Raw genomic sequence first — 20595 nt, 5'->3', positions numbered from 1 at the left:
GGCAGGTTTGGTTCTTTCTGAGGCCTCTCTCTTTGGCTTGTAGAAGTCTGACTTCTTCCTGTGTCCTCCTCACATGGTCTTCCCTCTGTGCATGTCTGTTTCCTAATCTCTTCTTCTTCTTCTTTTTTTTTGAGACAGAGTCTTGCCCTGTTGCCCAGGCTGGAGTACAGTGGCATGATCTCGGCTCACTGCAACCTCCATCTCCTGGGTTCAAGCGATTCTCCTGCCTCAGCCTCCCAAGTAGCTGAGATTACAGGCACATGCCACCACACCCAGCTAATTTTTGTATTCTTAGTAGAGGTGTGGTTTCACCATGTGGACCAGGCTGGTCTCAAACTCTTGACCTTGTGATCTGCCCACCTTGGCCTCCCAAAGTGCTGGGATTACAGGTGTGAGCCACCACACCTGGTCCCTAATCTCTTCTTATAAGAACTCCTGTTGTATTGGATTAGGGCCCATTCGTATGATCTCACTTTTACCTTAATTACCTCGTTGAATGTGACTGCATTTGGAGATAGGGACTTTAGAGGTATTAGGGATTAGGAATTCAACATATGAATTTGGAGGGGGACACAATTCAGCCCCTAACACTTTGTATGGGTGTCATGGTTTGCATTACATCCTTCCAAGAAAGATGGCAAAGTTCCATCCCCAGTACCTCAGAATGTGACCTTATTGGAAACTACGGTCATTGCAGATATAATTAGTTAAGATGAGGTCACACTGGAGTAGGGTGGGCCCTGATCCAAGATGACTGTCATCCTTATAAGAAGAGGGCTATGTGATGACAAAGACACACAAGATCATGTGATGACAAAGGCAGAGATTGCAGCGATGTAGCTGCGAGCCAAGGAACACCAATGATCACCAACAAACCACCAGTAGCTGGGACAAGTCATGCTCCTACAGAAGGAGCATTCTCCCACAGAAGAGGCATTCCCTTACAGAAGGAGCATTCCCCTACAGAAGGAGCAGTCCCCTACAGAAGGAGCATTCTCCTACAGAAGGAGCACTCCCCTACAGAAGAGGCATTCCCCTACAGAAAGAGCACTGCCCTACAGAAGGAGCACTCCCCTACAGAAGGAGCATGCCCTACAGAAGGAGCACTCCCCTACAGAAGAGACATTCCCCTACAGAAAGAGCACTCCCCTACAGAAGCAGCACTCCCCTACAGAATGAGCATTCCCCTACAGAAGGAGCACGCCCTACAGAAGGAGCATTCCCCTACAGAAGGAGCACTCCCCTACAGAAGGAGCATTCCCCTACAGAAGGAGCATTCCCCTACAGAAGGAGCACGCCTTACAGAAGGAGCACTCCCCTACAGAAGAGGCACTCCCCTACAGAAGGAGCATTCCCTTACAGAAGAGGCACTCCGCTACAGAAGGAGCACTCCCCTACATTAGGAGCATTCCCCTACAGAAGGAGCATTCCCCTACGGAAGGAGCACGCCTTACAGAAGGAGCACTCCCCTACAGAAGGAGCACTCCCCTACAGAAGGAGCATTCCCCTACAGAAAGAGCATTCCCCTACAGAAGAAGCACTCCCCTACAGAAGAGGCATTCCCCTACAGAAGGAGCACGCTCTACAGAAGGAGCACCCCCCTACAGAAGGAGCACTCCCCTACAGAAGGAGCACGCTCTACAGAAGGAGCACCCCCCTACAGAAGGAGCACTCCCCTACAGAAGGAGCACGCTCTACAGAAGGAGCATTCCCCTACAGAAGAGGCATTCCCCTAGAGGTTTCAGAGGAAGTGCAGCCCTGCTGACACCTTGATTTTGGACTTCTGGCCTCCAGAACCATGAAATAATACATTTCTATTATTTTAAGCCACCCTGTCTATGGTACTTTGTTATAGAAACTCATCCATGGAATTTGACCTTGATGCTTTTGGGTTGATCATCCTTAAAGGAAACTAGTTTTCCTGGAATTTGAGAACGAGTATCATTCACAGTTATCTTCCTGACTTTGCAGAGCTCACCTCCTGACATTCTTCCACATTTACCCGGACCTTCTCTTCCCACAGTCTCTATGGTCTCTTTGCTACACAATTTCTGTTCCATTTCCAGCAGTCTCTCCCTCGTGTGAGACTCTGACCTTAGGGAGAGCTGTGGTGGCTAAGTTTCAAAAGCTCCCAAGAGCAAGCCTGCGCCAGCCCCTTCCTCCCTCCCACTGGCTCTGTGCACACTCTGGTCCCTGGAGTGAGCAAAACGCCTCCCAGTTTCAGCTGCTGTTCCCCCAAAGCACCTAGTACACTTTCTGGGGATACCTGTTGATTATTTTGGGGTTCTGCCACTGTGTTTTCCTGCACAGATGCCAAAGTCATGCAGGTGGGCCTGAACTGCAGACAACCATACCTTGTTTCGTTTGTAAATGTTTTCCATGGAGTTTTATTTTCCTATCTAGTTGTCTGGGTGTTTTTTGGTTGGGATCTAAAGAGCTTCAGAAATAATGCATCTGCCTTTCCAGTCTCTATGCTACACGTTTTGCATATCTTTTTTCTGAGACAAAGTCTCACTCTATCGCCCAGGCTGGAGTGTGGTGGCACAATCTTGGCTCACTGGAATCTCTGTATTCCAGGTTCAAGCAGTTCTCCTGCCTCAGCCTCCTGAGTAGCTGAGATTACAGGTGTGTACCACCACGACCAGCTAATTGTTGTATTTTTGGTAAAGACGGGGTTTCATCATGTTGGCCAGGCTGGTCTTGAACTCCCAACCTTCAGTGGTCTGCCTGCCTTGGCCTCCCAAAGTGCTGGGATTACAGGCATGAGCCACCGCACCTGGCCCATTTTGCATATCTTATTTCATTCCAGCCTCATAGCCCTTTCCTCCTTACCACACTGCCTCCTCCTTTAGCTAATAAGATATCCTGTTTTGAGTTTGGGAATGGCAGAGTGGGCTCTGTGAGATGGGGCTGGAGCAACAGTCTCATTCATCCCAGGGATGCTGCCTCTCCCCAGTATTTGCTGCAGTGGAGGACAGGGGATCAGAGCACAGATCCCAGCCCAGGCTGCCTGCATCTGAATCCCAGTGCCACTGGAAACCAGCTGTGGAACTTTGGGCAAGTTCCTTCACCTTTCTGTGCCTCCCTGTCCTCACTGTGGAATGGGGATATTAGCACTGCTTGCTTCCCTAGGCTGCTGTGAGGAGTAAACGAATTACATGCTTGGAACAGTGCCTGTCTCACGATCAGCACTCTATGTGTTAGCTGTTGGAGTTGTTATTATTATCATTACAATAAAAATCACCCTTATTACTGTCTTTTCTCCTTGGGAGCTTGATTTACTAGTGACACAACCAGGAAAGCACAGGTTCTGAATCAAAAGTGATGTCAGCTCCACATATGACCTTGGATCCCTCCAAACTCTCTGAATCTTCATCCCCGTTTCAATGAAGAGCCACACGAACACCCAGTTACCTTCCAATGAATGAAGAAACCCACACTCACACCTATGGAGTGCCTACTCTGTATGAGGCGCTGCCTGCTGGACTATTTCAGGCCATCTTCAAAAATCAACCATGAGGTGGGCCTTGACGCTCTGAAAGGCTGACGACGTATCCAGGGTCACAGAACTAGTAAATGGCAAGAAGGAAATTCAACCTCCTGCTCTTAGTTTGCTTTTCCTGCATGGTGTCCTCTGTCAGCAGCATGAGCTGGGAACATGACTAAGGAGCCCCAAGGAGCTGCGGGACAGGGGTGAGCACTCAGGTCACTCAGCTGTCACTCCCACGGTGTACTCAGGCACACACGCAAACGTCGGTGGGATCCCAAAATGCAACGGGACCCCTCAGGAGGCAGGGAGTTCCACAAGCAAAGGAGAGTCCCTTGGTGGGAATGTTGCAGAGGAGCTTCTGGCAAGCTGTGGAAGGTCACTGGGTAGCCTCCAAAGCCCCTGAGAGGTTTCCCCCACCTCTTCACATTCCTACGCACATGAAGGCACAGGTGTTCCTTCCAGCTTGAGTAATCCCGCCCCTGACAAATGGAGGCCTGAATAGGACAAGAACCCCTGCTGTGGCTTGCTAGCTAAACAGAGGAGACAATTTTTACTTATTTTTTTGAGACAGAGTCTCACTCTTGTTGCCCAGGCTGGTGTGCAATAGTCCGATCTCAGCTCACTGCAATCTCTGCCTCCTGGGCTCAAGCAACTCTCCTGCCTCAGCCTCCTGAGTAGCTGGGATTACAGGTGCCTGCCACCATACCCAGCTAATTTTTGTATTTTTAGTAGAGACGGGGTTTCTCCATGTTGGCCAGGCTGGTCTCAAACTCCCGACCTCAGGTGATCTGCCTGCCTCGGCCTCCCAAAGTGCTAGGATTACAGGCGTGAGCCACCACACCTGGCTGAGGAGACGATATTTGAACTAAGCCTTAAAAATGCTATCCATCCATCCATCCATCCATCCATCCATCCATCCATCCATTGGTCTGTCCATTCATCCATCAACCCGCATGTTTATTCAGATGTTTACTGAGCTCCTTCTTCAAGCCAAACATTGCAAAGTTGCAGAGAATGCAGAAATTAACCAGACACAATCCCTGCCTTCAAAGAGCCTGGCTAGGGGGGATGTTAAGAAACAGCCACAACACAATGGGGTAAATGCTCTGATGGAGGCGCCTGGGGCCAGGGGAGCTCAGGCTAACTGCACTAAGGAGGTGACTTCTGAGCCAAGTCTGCAAGGAGAATGGCAGTCTGCAGGGGGACAGCATGGCACATGCTAAAGCCACAAGAAGGCAGATTCAGGGAAGGGCAAGCCTTCCCGTGGGGCCAGGGTACAAGCACATGGATGAGGTGGGGTGGGGTAGGTGCAGCTCAAAAGGTGGGCAGAGGCCAGATCAGGCCAGGCCTCCCATGCCATTCCAAGGAGGCTATGCTTCATCTGCTGGGAAAAGACAACCATGGAAGGTTCTAAGGAAGCTCAGACCATCGTAATCAGACTGGTCCTTCAGAGAGGCTCCTGGGCTGCATCTTGGAGAATGTACTACAACATGGGAGACTCGAGGCTGGTGCAAACCTGGCATGATCAGAGAGAGGGCCAGGAGACAGTGGCAAGGGCCGTGGGGAAAAGGGCTCATGCTCCCGTGGCACAATCACAGCTGCTCAGCGCAAGGTGTGGAGCTGACTGTCTGTCCAGGTCCATCTTCCTCACTAGGCATCAAGGTGGGTATCCCCCAACCCCTGCTTCCATGGAAGAACCCTGCAGTCCTCTTTACTTGATCCCGCTGGGGTGTTCTGCCTTCCCTTCTTGGATTTCTGCCTGGAAACAGTGTCAGCACAGTGTCACAGCCACAGAAATGCTAGTGACATAAGCCAGGGCTGGCAGAGTCATCTGTTCCCTGAACAGACATTGACAGAGCACCTTCTGCACGCGAGATGTCTGGCAAGGAGCTGGGAACACCGCACTGAATGAGACAGACCTGGTCCCTGCCTTCACAGAGCCTTCTGGAAGGTGCGGAAGACAAATGTGAAACGCGAGTCAACAGGAACCGCAGCCTGTTACAAGCACCATGAAGGAAAGGGGTCATGAGAAGGACGGACAGAGAAAACAGAAGCCAGGGGTGGCAGGGAAGGCCTCTCTGAGGCAGGCACATGAGCTGGAGTTTAAGCAACATTCAGGCCAAGGGTGCAAAGCACGTACCAAGGGCCCGAGGCAGCAGAGCTTGCAGCGTGGCTCAAGGGAAGTGGGCAAGGATAGAACAAGTTGAGGCCAGGCTGGAAATTGCATGCAAGGACTAAATTAGGCACGGCCTTCAGACATCTTGAGGATCTGGAGGCCTTAACCCAAATGGTAAGGAAGCCAGGAACGGTTTTAGGCAGAGGCTAAAAGATCACTCCAGCTGCTAAGCAAAGAATGAGCTGTAGGGGAGGTGAATGGACGCTGGGAGCAGCAGAGGGGGAGAGATGACTGGCTTGGCTGGACCATGGTGGAGGAGATGGAGGGAGGCAGGGGGTTAAGGCCCTCAGTGGAGGTATTCTGGCAGAACACAACAGCCAGATCTGTGGAGTCAGTAAACCAGGGCTCGGATACCAGCTGTGTGATCTTGGGCAAATCACTTGCCCTCTCTGAGTCTTCATGAGGATGACCACCTGCCTGGCAGGACTGGTGTAAGGCCTATGAAGGATCCCGTGAGTATCACATGTATTGTGTGGTCCTTTGCCTCCCCCCTGGCACAGGGCCAGGATCCTCAGTGGGGGCAAAACGACTTCACTGAGGCAAGAGCTGCATCCTAGGAGCCGCAACCGCATCCCGTGTTTCTGCACCACAGATTTGGGCTTCTGATCAAGACAAACAGAAGAGGAGGCTTGAATCTCAGGAGAGAGCTTTCTTGTCTCAGTGAAATGCTCACCTCCGGGGATACAGCAAAGAACCAGGCAGGGGCCAGCAGACCCGCTTCCTTGACCTGGCATGGCCACAGCAGGCCGGGCGACCCTGGCCAACCCTTCCCCTTCTCTCTGGGCCTCAGTTTCCACATCTGTAAAATGAGAGGGGACTGTGCTCAGCAATCTGAGGGCCCTTCTCCACCACCACCTTTATTCTTTGGGTTCAACACAAATGAAGACAAGTTAACACATGTGAAATGATGTACCCGGCCTGGCCTCCCTGTCGGCACAGACAGTGGGCTCTGTGAACAGGGACCCCCGAGCACACACCCTCTAGTGGGGAGCGCTCCTCAGTCAGCCCTCGGGGTTACCAGGCGGTGGCCAGTGCCCAGCTCACCCCCCAGGTAACAAGCAGCACAGACTCCCAACCATGCCAAATAAAACCAAGGCACGCGAGGCTCACTGTGTGGGACGCTTGCTAAGACTTTATTAACGCCCCGGAGGGCAGGGTTAGGAAAGCAACAGGAGGGAGACCCCGCGACGCGAAGCGAGTGCTCAGAGCTCTGCAGACACAAAGATGAAAAGCTTGGCCACAAAGGAGCTGACGGTGCCGTGGCGATAGAGATCCATCTTGACGGTCAGGAGCAAGTCCCTGGGCTCGGGGACAGGCTTGGTGAGGGCCACCACCCCACTGTGGGGGCTCACCTTCCGGGTGGTGAAAAAGCCCTCCTCATTGCCGCCGGTGATGGCCAGCTGCATGCTGTCCCCGGGGACAGCACTGGAGGGGCCCATGCGGAAAACCACCGCGGGCGCTTGGATGTTGGTGGGGAAAGAGAGGTGGTAGTAGGTTATTCTCAGAGGCAGCTTGGAGCACTCCCGATTCTCATGGCAAGGCAAGCGCTCACAGCGGCTGCAAGAAAAGTGGGCAGAGAGACAAGAAGAGGGTTAGGGCCGGTCCAGCAAGCGGAGAAACGGCAGAGCGCGGGGATGCGGGGCTGGCAGGCGGGGCCTCCCGCCGCCCCTCTGGCCGATTCAGCCAACACGAAGGGCACACCCCACTCACCTGCGGGAGGCGCCGTGGACCTCCAGGCTGCTGATTCAGGCACTAGCCTCTTCCAACACCATCTCGGGCGCTGGGTGGCCGGGGGCCAAAGGCTGTGCCCGGAGTGAGGTGCGTCCCCTGCTCACTGGCAGAGCCCCACCCCAGGGGCACTCCACAGGCACACCCTGCCCTTCCCAGGCCCTTGCCCAGACGGTGGCCAGGGCTACGCAGGGCTCTTGGTTGTGTCTCGGAGGTGACCCATGAAATGACTATCTCTGCCACTAGCAATCAGAGCTGCTGCCGTTTACCAAGTGCTCAGCTCTTCCTCACCACACACTCTCTAGTGTGATCACTGCCACCACCCCATGACAGTGGCTTCGGTGATATTTTTCACATGAGGACACTGAGGCTCAGAGAGAATGTGGCCTTCCCACTTCCCAAGGTCACAGAGTGAGTGAGGGAGCCATATCTCTACTCAGCCATTGAGGTCAGTTCCCAGTTCCTTGTCACTAAGCCCTTGTGTTCCAGGCTCAGTAACCCATCTGGGTCCACAGGGCCAGTTCAGGGCTTGGAATGGAAATGGGGACAGATCCCAACTTCCTGTGACAGAAAGAGAGACAGGTCCTAACTTCCTGGGTGGAGACAGGGATGGGTCCTAACTTCCTGCAGTGGAGACGGGGATGGGTCCTAACTTCCTGTGGTGAAGACAGGGACGGGTCCTGTGATGGTTAATAGTGTCAACTTGATTGGATTGAAGGACACAAAGTATTGATCCTGGGTGTGTCTGTGAGGGTGTTGCCAAAAGAGAGTCACATTTGAGTCAGTGGGCTGGGAAAGGCAGACCCACCCTTAATCTGGGTGGGCACAATCTAATCAGCTGCCAGCACGGCTAGAGCATAAGCAGGCAGAAAAATGTGATAAGAGAGACTGGCCTAGCCTCCCAGCCTACATCTTTCTCCGGTGCTGGATGCTTCCTGCCCTTGAACATCGGACTCCAAGTTCTTCAGTTTTGGGACTCGGACTGGCTCTCCTTGCTCCTCAGCCTTCAGATGGCCTATTGTGGGACCTTGTGATCGTGTGAGTTAATGCTTAATAAACTCTCCATTATACATATGTATTCCGTTAGTTCTGTCCCTCTAGAGAACCCTAACTACTACAGATTTTGGTACCAGGAGTGGTTCTAGAGAAAGAGAATATTAAAGATGGAGTTCTTTCATTGGTTTTGGGGTTTCTGGGGTTGGCTGGTTAACGATTAGATCCAAAAATGCTAAGGACTCCACTTCTAATAGTATGGAGAACACTGATAGTCCTTGGCATGAACTGTTTAGAGTTATGAAAAATAAACGCATTTGAAACTCCTGATTCATCGCTCATGAGGCAAGTTTAGTGACTCTATACATAATATCTTTGATCATATGTGGAGAACCAAGGAACATAATGAAGCTGGTTGGTTGCTCCTAAGTTTAGTGGACAAAGTGATGAAAGAAAATGATGAACTCAGGGATTCCATCTCCCAGCTTCAGAAGCAGATACTGAGCTTCAAATCTGCTAAGATTGCCCTGAGTGAGAGTCTTATCTCCTGTAGAGGAAGAGCTGAAATTGTGGAAAAACAGACACAAGCTCTTATCATGCGAGTGGCTGACCTGCAATGAAAGATGCATGCACAGCCTCGCCAGGTGTCTGCTGTTAAAGTGAGGGCATTGATTGGAAAAGAATAGGACCCTGCAACTTGGAATGGGGACATGTGGGAGGAGCCTGATGAAGCTGGGGACACTGAGTTTATAAACTCTGATGAATCTTTTTTGCCAGAAGAAACAGCTTAACAGCTTCCCCATCCCCAGTAGTGGCAACATCCCCGCCCCGACCCATCAGCCTTTCCACCTTTGTCTAAGGAGATAAACCCCACGCTGCCTAAGGCAACAGTGATGGCCTCCTGTGAGGCAGTTGCCAGGCAAGATAATGTTGATTCTCCTCAGGAGCCACCCCTAACACCCCTGTTTGCCTCTAGACCTATAACTAGACTAAAGTCCTGGCGGGCCCCTAGAGATGAGGTTGAGAGTGTGACCCATGAGGAAGTGAGCTACACTCGAAAAGAACTGCTTGAGTTTTCTAATTTATAGAAACAAATCTGGAGAACGGGCATGAGAATGGATATTAAGGGTGTCGGAGAATGGTGGAAGGCACATAGCGTTGGATTAGGCTGAATTTACAGATTTAGGCCCACTAAGCAGGGACTCTGCATTTAATGTTGCAACTCGGGGAGTTAAAAAAGGTTCTAATAGTTTATTTGCTGGTTTAGCTGAAATACGGATGAAGAGATGGCCCACTGTGAGCAAGCTGGAAATGCTTGGTCTTCCTTGGTTTAACGTAGAGGAACGAATCCAAAGACTTAGGGAGATTGGGATGGTGGAGTGGATTAGTCACTTTAGACCTACTCAACCAAGTTGGGAGGATTCAGAAGATATACCCTTGACCAATGTCTTTCGAAACAGATTTGTGAGGGCAGCACCTGCATCTTTGAAGAGCCCTGTAATTGCTCATCTTGGTATGTCAGATCTAACAGTGGGAACCACAGTCACTCAACTACAGAATTTAAATACAATGGAAATAATTGGATCCTGAGGTGGCAGTGGCCAAGTGACAGCACTCAACCATCAAAGGCAAGGTGGGTGTAGCTTCTGTAATGGACAGCAGAGGCAAAGCAGCAATCAGAATAGTCTGTCTCGTGTAGAGCTCTGGCATTGGCTAATTAATCACAGTGTTCCTAGAAGTGAAATTGATAGGAAGCCTACTGCATTCCTACTTGATTTGTATAAGCCGAAAACTTCTAGGTCAAGTGGACAAAAGACTAATTTGAATTACAAAAAAAGAGAATCACGGCCCCTCAATCAATTTCCATACTTGAACCAGTTTACAGACCCAGAACCCCTTGAATGAAGGGGAGGCCGGGTCCTCTTGAGGAAGGACCCCACTACATTACCGACAATTTATGCAGTGAATCTTTCTCCCATCCTTCCCCAAAGAGACCTCTGGCCTTTTACCAGAGTAACTGCACTGGGGAAAGGGAAATGATCAGACATTTTGGGGACTATTGGACACTGGTTCTGAGCTGAGGTTGATTCCAGGGGACCCAAAACGTCATTGTGGCCCTCCAGTTAAATAGGGGCTTAAGGAGGTCAGGTAATTAATGGAGTTTTAGCTCAGGTCTGACTTACAGTGGGTCCAGTGGGTCCCCGGACTCATCCTGTGGTCATTTTCCCAGTGCCAGAATGCAGAATTGGCAGAGACATACTTAGCAGCTGGCAGAACCCCCACACTGGCTCCCTGACTGGTAGGGTGAGGGCTCTTATGGTTGGTAAGGCCAAATGGAAGCCATGAGAGCTGCCTCTACCTAGAAAAACAGTAAATCAAAAACAATATCGTATTCCCGGAGGGATTGCAGAGATTAGTGTCACCATCAAAAACTTGAGACTCGGGGTGGTGATTCCCACCACGTCCCCGTTCAACTCTCCCATTTGGCCTGTGCAGAAGACAGATGGATCTTGGTGAACGGCAGCGGATTATCATAAGTTTAACCAAGTGGTGACTCCAATTTGCAGCTGCTGTACCAGATGTGGTTTCATTGCTTGAGCAAATTACCATATCTCTTGGTACCTGGTATGCAGCCACTGACTTGGCAAATGCCTTTTTCTCCATTCCTGTTCCAAGGCCCACCAGAAGCAATTTGTCTTCAGCTGGCAAGGCCAGCAATATACCTTCATTGTCATACCTCAGGGGTGTATCAACTCTCCGGCTTTGTGTCATAATCTTATTCATGTCATAATCTTATTCGGAGAGACCTTGATCGCATTTCGCTTCTGCAAGATATCACGCTGGTCCATTAAATTGGTGACATTATGCTGATTGGATCCAGTGAGTGAGAAGTAGCAAACACACTGGACTTATTAGTGAGACATTTGCATGCCAGAGGATGGAAAATAAATCCGATAATAAAATTCAGGGACCTTCTACCTCAGTAAAATTTCTAGGGGTCCAGTGGTTTGGGGCCTGTCGAGATATTCCAAGGTGAAGGATAAGTTGCCTGCATTTGGCCCCACCTACAACCAAGAAAGAGACACAACGCCTAGTGGGCCTATTGGATTTTGGAGGCAACACATTCCTCGTTTGAGTGTGTTACTCCAGCACATTTATCCAGTGACCTGAAAGGCTGCCAGTTTTGAGTGGCGTCCAGAACAGGAGAAAGCTCTATGACAGGTCCAGGCTGTTGTGCAAGCTGCTCTGCCACTTGGGCCATATGACCCAGCAGATCCAATGTTGCTTGAGGTGTCAGTGGCAGATAAGGATGCTGGCTGCAGCCTTTGGCAGGCCCCCATAGGTGAATCACAGTGGCGGTCTCTAGGCTTTCGGAGCAAGGCCCTGCCATCTTCTGCAGATAACTACTCTCCTTTTGAGAGACAGCTCTTGGCCTGTTACTGGGCTTTGGTGGAAACTGAATGTTTGACTCTGGGTCAAGTCACCATATGACCTGAACTGCCTATCATGAACTGGGTGCTTTCTCACCCATCTAGCCATAAAGTTGGTCATGCACAGCAGCATTCCATCATCAAATGGAAGTGGTATATACGTGATCGGGCTTGAGCAGGTCCTGAAGGCACAAGTTAAGTTACATGAGGAAGTGGCTCAAACGCCTGTGGTCTCTACTCCTGCCAACTTGCCTTCTCTTCTCCAGCCTGCACCGATGGCCTCATGCAGAGTTCCCTACGATCATCTGACAGAGGAAGAGAAGACTAGGGCCTGGTTCACAGATCATTCTGCATGATATGCAGGCACCACCCGAAAGTGGACAGCTGCAGCACTACTGCCCCTTTCTAGGACATCCCTGAAGGACAATGGCAAAGGGAAATCTTCCCAGTGGGCAGAACTTCAAGCAATGCACCTGGTTGTGCACTTTGCATGGAAGGAGAAATGACCAGATGTGCGATTATATACTGATTCATGGGCTGTGGCCAATGGTTTGGCTGGATGGTCAGGGACTTGGAAGAAGCATGATTGGAAAATTGATGACAATGAAATTTGGGGAAGAGGCATGTGGATAGACCTCTCTGAGTGGTCAAAAACTGTGAAGATATTTGTATCACATGAGAGTGCTCACCATATCACATAAGAGCTCAGCAGAGGAAGATTTTAATAATCAAGTGGATAGGATGATTCATTCTTGTGGACACCACTCGGCCTCTTTCCCCAGCCACCCCTGTCATTGCCCAATGGGCCCATGAACAAAGTGGCCATGGTGGCAGGGATGGAGGTTACACATGGGCTCAGCAACATGGACTTCCACTCACCAAGGCTGACCTGGATATGGCCACTGCTGAGTACCCAAGCTGCCAGTAGCAGAGACCAACATTGAGCCCTCGATGTGGCACCATTCCTCGGGGTGATCGGCCAGCTACCTGGTGGCAGGTTGATTATACTGGACCTCTTCCATCATGGAAAGGGCAGAGGTTTGTCCTCACCAGAATAGACACTTACTCTGGATATGGGTTTGCCTATCCTGCACACAATGTTTCTGCCAAGACTACCATCCGTGTGTTCACGGAATGCCTTATCCACCCTCATGGTATTCCACACGGCATTGCCTCTGACCAAGGCACTCACTTTATGGCTAAAGAGGTGTGGCAGTGGGCTTGTGCTCATGGAATTCACTGGTTTTATCATGTTCCCCATCGTCGTGAAGCAGGTAGATTGATAGGATAGTGGAATGGTCTTTTGAAGTCACAATTACAATGCCAACTAGGTGACAGTACTTTGCAGGGCTGGGACAAAGTTCTACAGAAGGCCATGTATGCTCTGAATCAGGGCCCAATATTATGGCACTGTTTCTCCCATAGCCAGGATTCACGGGTCCAGGAATCCAAGGGTGGAAATGGAAGTGGCACCACTCACCATCACCCCTAGTGATCCACTAGCAAAATTTTTGCTTCCTGTTCCTGCAACATTACGTTCTGCTGGCCTAGAGGTCTTAGTTCCAGAGGGAGGAACGCTGCCACCAGGAGACACAACAAGGATTCCATTAAACTGGAAATTAAGATTGCCACCTGGACACTTGGAGCTCCTCCTACCTTTAAGTCAACAGGCTAAGAAGGGAGTTACAGTGTTGGCTGGGGTGGCTGACCCAGACTATCAAGATGAAATCAGTCTACTACTCCAAAATGAAGATAAGTTAGAGTATGCATGGAATACAGGAGATCCATTAGGGCATCTCTTAGTATTACCATGCCCTGTGATTAAGGTCAATGGGAAACTACAACAGCCCAATCCAGGCAGGACTACAAATGACCCAGACCCTTCAGGAATGAAGGTTTGGGTCACTCCACCGGGAAAAAAAAAAAACAAGATCTGCCAAGGCGCTTGCTGCAGGCAAAGGGAATACAGAATGGGTAGTAGAAGAAGGCAGTCATCAATACCAGCTACGAGCCATGTGACCAGCTGCATAAACGAGGGCTGTAATTGTCGTGAGTATTTCCTCCTTCTTTTAAAAACATGGCCAGGTGCTGTGGCTCACGACTGTAATCCCAGCATTTTGGGAGGCCGAGGCGGGAGGATCACTTGAGGTCAGGAGCTCAAGACCAGCCTGACCCCCATGGTGAAACCCCATCTCTACTTAAAATAGAAAAATTAGCTGGGTTTGGTGGTGCACACCTGTAATCTCAGCTACTCAGGAGGCTGAGGCAGGATAATCACTTGAACTCGGGACGTGGAGGTTGCGGTGAGACAAAATCACACCACCACACTTCAGCCTCGGCAACAGAGGGAGACTCTGTCTTAAAAAACACACAAACAAAAAACAATCAAAAATGTTTGTGCATGTATACACTTGTACTAACAAAAATGACTGCATTTTATTTCCTTTCTCTTTTATCAAGTGACATAAGATTTATTGAATTCACATCAGCATTTAAGTATCGTTAACTTTATATAATAGTATTTGGGTTGGGGATTGGTGAGTTTCTGGTTGTATGAAGTATAGTTGTGTTAGGTGTAATTATGATCTTATTATTGTCTTTATTTGAAGATTATGTATGATCTCAGGAGATGTGCATGGGTTCAAGTTGACAAGGGGTGGACTTGTGATGGTTAATACTGAGTGTCAACTTGATTGGATTGAAGGATACAAAGTATTGATCCTGGGTGTGTCTGTGAGGGTGTTGCCAAAAAAGATTCACATTTGAGTCAGTGGGCTGGGAAAGGCAGATCCATCCTTAATCTGGGTGGGCACCAACTAATCAGCTGCCAGCACGGCTACAGCATAAGCAGGCAGAAAAACGTGAAAAGAGAGACTGGCCTAGCCTCCCAGCCTGCATCCTTCTCCTGTGCTGGATGCTTCCTGCCCTCAAACATTGGACTCATTTTTTCTTCATTTTTGGGACTCAGACTGCTCTCCTTGTTCCTCAGCCTGGAGATGGCCTATTGTGGGGCCTTGTGATCATGTGAGTTAATCCTTAATAAACTCCCCTTTATATATATATTCCATATATATATATTCCATTATATATATATATATATTCCATTTTATATATATATATATGTATATTCCATTAGTTCTGTCCCTCTAGAGAACCCTAATACAGGTCCAAACTTCTTGTGGTGGAGACAGAGACGGGTCCTAACTTCCTGCGGTGGAGACGGGGACGGGTCCTAACTTCCTGCGGTGGAGACGGGGACGGGTCCTAACTTCCTGTGGTGGAGATGGGGACAGGTCCTAACTTCCTGTATAGGATGAGCACAGATTCCAACTTCCTGTTACAGATTCTAACTTCCTGTGACAGGATGGAGATGGGTATTATCTTCCGCTACAGGATAGTAACAAGTTCTAATTTCTTGTCACAAGATGGGACAGGGGTCGTCTCCTGTGTACTGAACTCCTGGCCCATCATACTCTGAAGGTGGCTGCCTGAGGAAGCAGGGCCCAGGTGCGGAGCCCCAGAGGACCTGGCCCAGGTGCTCCAGGAAGCCCTGCCATCTGGGCTGTGTCTGGATTCTGAGGTCAGGAGCATCCTCTCGTCCTGGCCTTCTATCACATCTCCCTTTTGGCTTTTTAAGTTTCCATGTCTCGTGCTGGGTTACTTGGACTTGCTTGAGGCATTTATTGAGACTGGGGTCTCCTTTTACCTCCTCTTTCCAGGTTTGTCAGGACTGACAGGAGGCCTTGCATTTACTGGGCTAGTGATCATTCCAAGCTCTTAGAAAGGACTGGCCTGGGAGTCAGGGGCACTGAACGGGGGAGTCCTGCCTGGGAGGGGCCCAAAACAGAGGCAGGAAAGAAGGTGGGCACGGGTGCTGCTGGTGGTGGCCTGCCCCAGAGACGCCCAGGTCCAAGCCAAACGGGAGTGCTCCAGGCGATCTGAGAGCTCTCCCCCAGGGGGGCCTCTGAGGAGCTGCGACCAAAGCGTCCGTGAACTGGGGGAGGAGCGTGGGACCCATGAGCTGTGCTTCCGGGTGCAGGTGAACTGCGCTTCCGGGTGCAGGGAGCAGGCTGCAAGCAGCAGGCTTTCCTTCCACTCGCTCCCTCCACTGTCTCCCATCGTCCTCCCGCTCTACTGGCTGGAAGACAGACGCCCATTGAGGACGCAGAACTTGCTTATAGCTCCGTGGTGTGTAGTAAGGGGCAAGCTTGGCTTTCAAAGTCGGCCTGTCTTACTTCAAAGCTTTTACACACACAATGTATGCACACACACAAGCACGCGCACACGCACACACACCAGCAACTTCAGGGCCAGCCTGGATGGGGCTGGTCAGCAGGTGGCGCTAGAGTCGCCCTGGTGGGATTTCGGCTTCCCGCTTCTCTCAGCATGGCGGGTACTAACCAGGGATGGAATTTGTTTTGCCAGAGGGAAGCGTTCACCCAGCACGCTGGAGGAAAGCAATGGGAGGTGTGCGTGGTGTTCTGGTGCAGCTCCCGCCGTCATCACACACAGCGACTGGTCACTCCTCCCCTGGCGGCTCCCCCTCCGACCCCACACAGTCATTCCTCAGAGCACCCCAAAACCTTCTCCCCACTAGGAGTTTCTGGGCTGGCTCCTTCTGGACAAAGAGCAGGGCCTGGGGCACCCGCTATGTGCTTTGCAAATGACTAATGCACAAAAATAAACATGTCCTTGATTTTCCTGGTAAGTCCTGGCTTCAATGATCCTACTTCGCTCTACTCAAACTTTTTAAAACACCAGAAACATAACTGTCTGGCAAACTGCCTGTCAGACTGGGAACGGCCCAAAAATCCCTTTTAGCCAGTGTGTCTAGGTCAGGGACGGGTTGTCATCACTGAATGTATTACAGAGCAGGGCATAGGCGAGCCCGCCCCGTCCCCCCCTGCCACGCAGGCCCTGGTTTCCAGACATGTCCCCTCAGCAGGCCACGCATCCTGGGCCATGTCATGCGTTAGAGGACAATGTGCTCCAACTTGCCAGTTCAACACGTTTGACCCTAACACCTCAAGCTCTATGGAAATGATCCTAAGCCACCACACACCAGAGAAAAAAGGCCCTCTAGGCCCCCTCCTTCTCCTGGGAGCCACGGCAGTTCTGGCCACCCCAGGTGCTTGTGGATATCCCTGCCGGCATTTTCCTGGCTTTCACATGCTCGTCGTCCGGGAGACAAGCTCCAGGAACTGGCCAAGGCAGGGGGGCCATCGACGGCTCTATCTCCGCCACCGTCCACCGTGTTACACCCTCAGGCCCACAGCTGTTCACTCGTGTCCCATCCCCGGGAAGCGGCAACCAAGGCCACCCGGCTTTGCTCCAGCTTTCTAGACCACAGGCCATCAGGCGCCGGCCCCACTGAGGGGATAAAGAGGACGTGTCCGGCCCCATGAAAGGCTGTGGGACAGCTTTGCACACTTCCTCCTGCGGGCAGAAGGGAATTGTGTGGGCAGGACTGTAACAGCCTGGTCCTGTCCACAAGGCCGAGCCCTGTGGTTTGCGGCCCAGCTTCCTGGGTCATGCTCCAGTTACCAGCCCTCGGCCGCCGGGCTGTTCCCCAGATGGAAGCCGTGTGAGTGGAGAGAGAGAGAAAGCCACAGCAGCGGACTCTGCAGTCCTGTCTGTCAAGGCTCCCGAAGGAGGCGCTCTTGCTGAGTTGTTAACCACAGAAGCGCCGGCCATGGGTCCCTCCTAAATATGGCTCTTTTAGATTTTAAAAATTGCTTTCTGAAGCTTAGATGAAAAAACGTGTTAAGCAGCTTGGATTTTTGATGAGCAGGAAAAGGGGCTGTAAAATACAAAACTCCAGTCTGAGGGGTTAGCAGTGCCGAGAGGGGGTGGCCCCTCCTCACTATCAGTCCCGGGAGTCCAAGGGCTGGAACAAGCCAGGGGCCCAGCAGCTCAATCCCTTACTGCACAGCACACAGGGCCCAGGTTTCAGGCTGAACTCCCTATTTCACCGCACATGTGTCCATACTCCCGCCGCTTCTGCCTAATTCGCTCCCCCTTCCACCTCCATGCAGGCATGGCCCACTCCAGACAGCCCCCTGCCCACCCTCACGCCCAGCCAGGTGGGGGGCCCCTCCTCCCTCCTAGCACACACGCCGAAGGCGGAGCCAGTGCGGGGACGAAGCCCTCTGTGGGCTGTCTACCCAGGTGCCTGCACGCAGTAGGTCCAGGAAGAAATGACTTTCTCCAGCACTGAGGGGTGGCAGAGGCTTCCACAGCCAACAGGAGGGGTGGAGCTGGGTTCTGCTGATTTCAGCCATGACCTCAGCACACATGGCCAACCTGCCCACCCTCAGGCTTAGGAGGCGCCAGGGCCCCTGTGCAGGGCAGCCTCCCCCTCTTCGAAAGGTGGTTTCACGACTGTGTGCAAGTTAGAAATCGAGGTCACAACCACAGCCAGCCTCCCGGAATCCTCAAGCCCAGGCGCTGACAAAGGCTGGGGAGAGAGTGAACTTACAATGACAGACGGCTGCACAGCCTGCAGCCAAGGCCATGGAACTTTCTTAATGGCTCAGAGAAGCACTGTCACTGCCTGCCAGGCTGTTGCATAACCATGAGTTCTTCGGGATGCTACAGACTTGCAAACCCAGTTTTGGGGCAGCTTTTTCCTAACCCAAGCTCAGGAAGGAAACAAGATGTTGGGTTTTCAAGCAGACAGAAATCCGTGCTGGGAAACAGGGAAATGGCTGGGCCAGCCAATGAGAATCCCAAAGCCAGGAAGAATATGGAGGGCTGCCAGGGACAACGGGGCTGCTCGGGGACCCAGAAGCCTTGCTATGCCACAAGCCAGGGCAGCTGCCCCTAGGGTCAAGCGGTGGACACTACCACTGACCCTCAGGTCGCGGGGGCAGCTGGCCAAGAGCCCAAGGCAGGCTGAAGGTCAAGGGGCCAAGGCCTCGGAAACAGTTGGCTGCCTGCATCGTGCACTCAGAGTGCTGGGAGAGGTCACAAGTCCACAGTCCTGAGATCGGTCCCAGCATGGAGCTTTTCCTGAAGCAACTGACTGTGGCACTAAATGAGACGTTCTGAATACAATTAGGGGCAAGGGGGATAGGAAGTGGGAACCGTGGTCTCAAGTGGGCGCCATGATGGCCTAGGAGTGAGTGAGCTTACAAAGACATAGGGGCACGCAGCCCCAAGTTTAGGATGTGGAATCTTTGATGCTGTTCCCACAGTCACCAGGCTGGACGAATTCTGGCTTTCAGATGGGCACCTAACAACAACGTCCAACAGGTCACATCAGCTCGCTGGCTCTGGGCTGACATGGAGACATTGCTACCTATGCATCTAAGTCAGAGTACGTTCTGACATCTGCATGTTACAGATGAGGAAACTGAGGCCCAGAGAGCTTGCCCAAGGCTTCCACCCTAGGAAAAAAGAGGGCTGTGGTTTCTGCCTGGTTCTGTGCACAGCCTTGGCCTGAAAACATGACTATAGACCCCAGACTCATTTGCAGTTACTCCCTTGACTTTCTGAGACCAGTGTCACTAGCATTTAGGGGCTTGAGGGCCAGGGATCAGGTGATCTTTGAGTGCCCTGAGTCCCTCATGGGAGGACACCGAGGTCACAGCCTGATAACCCACCCACCCGGGAACTGGGTCACCAGGAAGGCCAACACAGACAGACGACGATGGCATGGTCCAAGGGACTTACGTGGCTGCGGAGCGGCGGTAGTTCTCAGGGCACTCGAAGGCCAGGCAGCGGAAGCCACCCTGGATGTTGAAGCAGGTCTCATTGATGGAGCAGTTGTGGATGCCAGTCACACACTCATCAATGTCTGCAAGAGACCCCACAGCAGCACAGTGAAGGCAGAGGCTGCAGGAGCCATCCCCATCTGGAGATGGAGGAGCCCAGGCCTCCCATCAACTAGGGTTAGGGGTGGCGATCAGGCCATCCCTGCCCTCCACTGGCTGATCTTCAGAGCAGCGTCCTGTGCCAGTTCTTACATTTATAGGGTATTTACATTTATAGAGTGTTAACTTATCATTCGCAATCCCTGGAGGGAGCGTGACGATGGTAAAAGTAAACACTACATGATGGGTCCTGGGAGTGCCTCGCAAGGATAAGTCACTGAATCCTCCTAAGAACTCAGTGAGGCAGATACTGTTATGATCCTCATTTTATGAGGAGCTCACAGAGCTTAAGAGACCTGCCTGAGGTCACACATTTTATAAATGTCAGAGCTGAGCTTTGAACCCGGGCAGGCTGGCATCAGAGTCCATACACTAACTAACCAGAGCCTCTCTGTGGCTCCCGAGGCTCAGCACCCTTACCCTAGGTGTGACTCAACCTCTTAGGAGAAAAGGGCAGGAGCTGCTAGCTCCACACAACAATGAGAAAAACAGCCTTCGAGGGATCATACATCTTGCCTGTGTGTTGGGGTTGGTGGCTATTCAGGGTGGACTGGAACCACCAGGTCTGGGACTCCTGGGATGGGGCCTGGGGCACCACACTGAGAGGCCCCTGGAGATGGGGGAGCAGCCCAACTCCCACAGACTCTGGAGCAGCCAAACAGTGGGGCTCAGGGGCTGTCACCAACCCTGGGAGACATCCATTAAGAGGTGCCAAATGCCTGAGCATCGGTGGCAAAAACAACACTCCCCAGCCTCAAAGGCCCGGCTCAGGAATGTGTTTATGCTGAGTCTGGGCGGGACCCCAGGCTGTGGTGAGGGAGCCTGGCCAGGAGAAAAGTCATTTGCTCCGTCAGAAATGCAGACACAACCAGCCTTCCATCCAGAGCCCAGGGCAAGCGGAGG

General features: G+C 51.6%; 1 protein-coding gene across 2 annotated transcripts in view; it reads right to left on the bottom strand.

Annotated features, from left to right (window-relative positions):
• Nucleotides 1-20595, bottom strand: part of FBLN1 (fibulin 1) — a 98845-nt gene that overhangs the window by 31295 nt on the left and 46955 nt on the right. The window contains exons 14-15 of one of the 2 annotated variants that reach the window (XM_034948368.3): nt 19493-19616; nt 6773-7223 (exon numbers count right to left, since the gene is read on the bottom strand). In XM_034948368.3, the coding sequence (XP_034804259.1) occupies nt 6869-7223; nt 19493-19616 (479 nt within the window). In that variant the 3' untranslated portion in view covers nt 6773-6868. Of the gene's footprint in view, nt 1-6772; nt 7224-19492; nt 19617-20595 lie in introns of those variants that run through there. The other variant, XM_034948367.4, reaches the window with a different exon arrangement.

This window comes from Pan paniscus, chromosome 23, assembly GCF_029289425.2.
Source record: "Pan paniscus chromosome 23, NHGRI_mPanPan1-v2.0_pri, whole genome shotgun sequence".
In the NCBI taxonomy this organism is placed as follows: Eukaryota; Metazoa; Chordata; class Mammalia; order Primates; family Hominidae; genus Pan; species Pan paniscus.
This window is presented reverse-complemented; position numbering and strand designations above follow the sequence as displayed.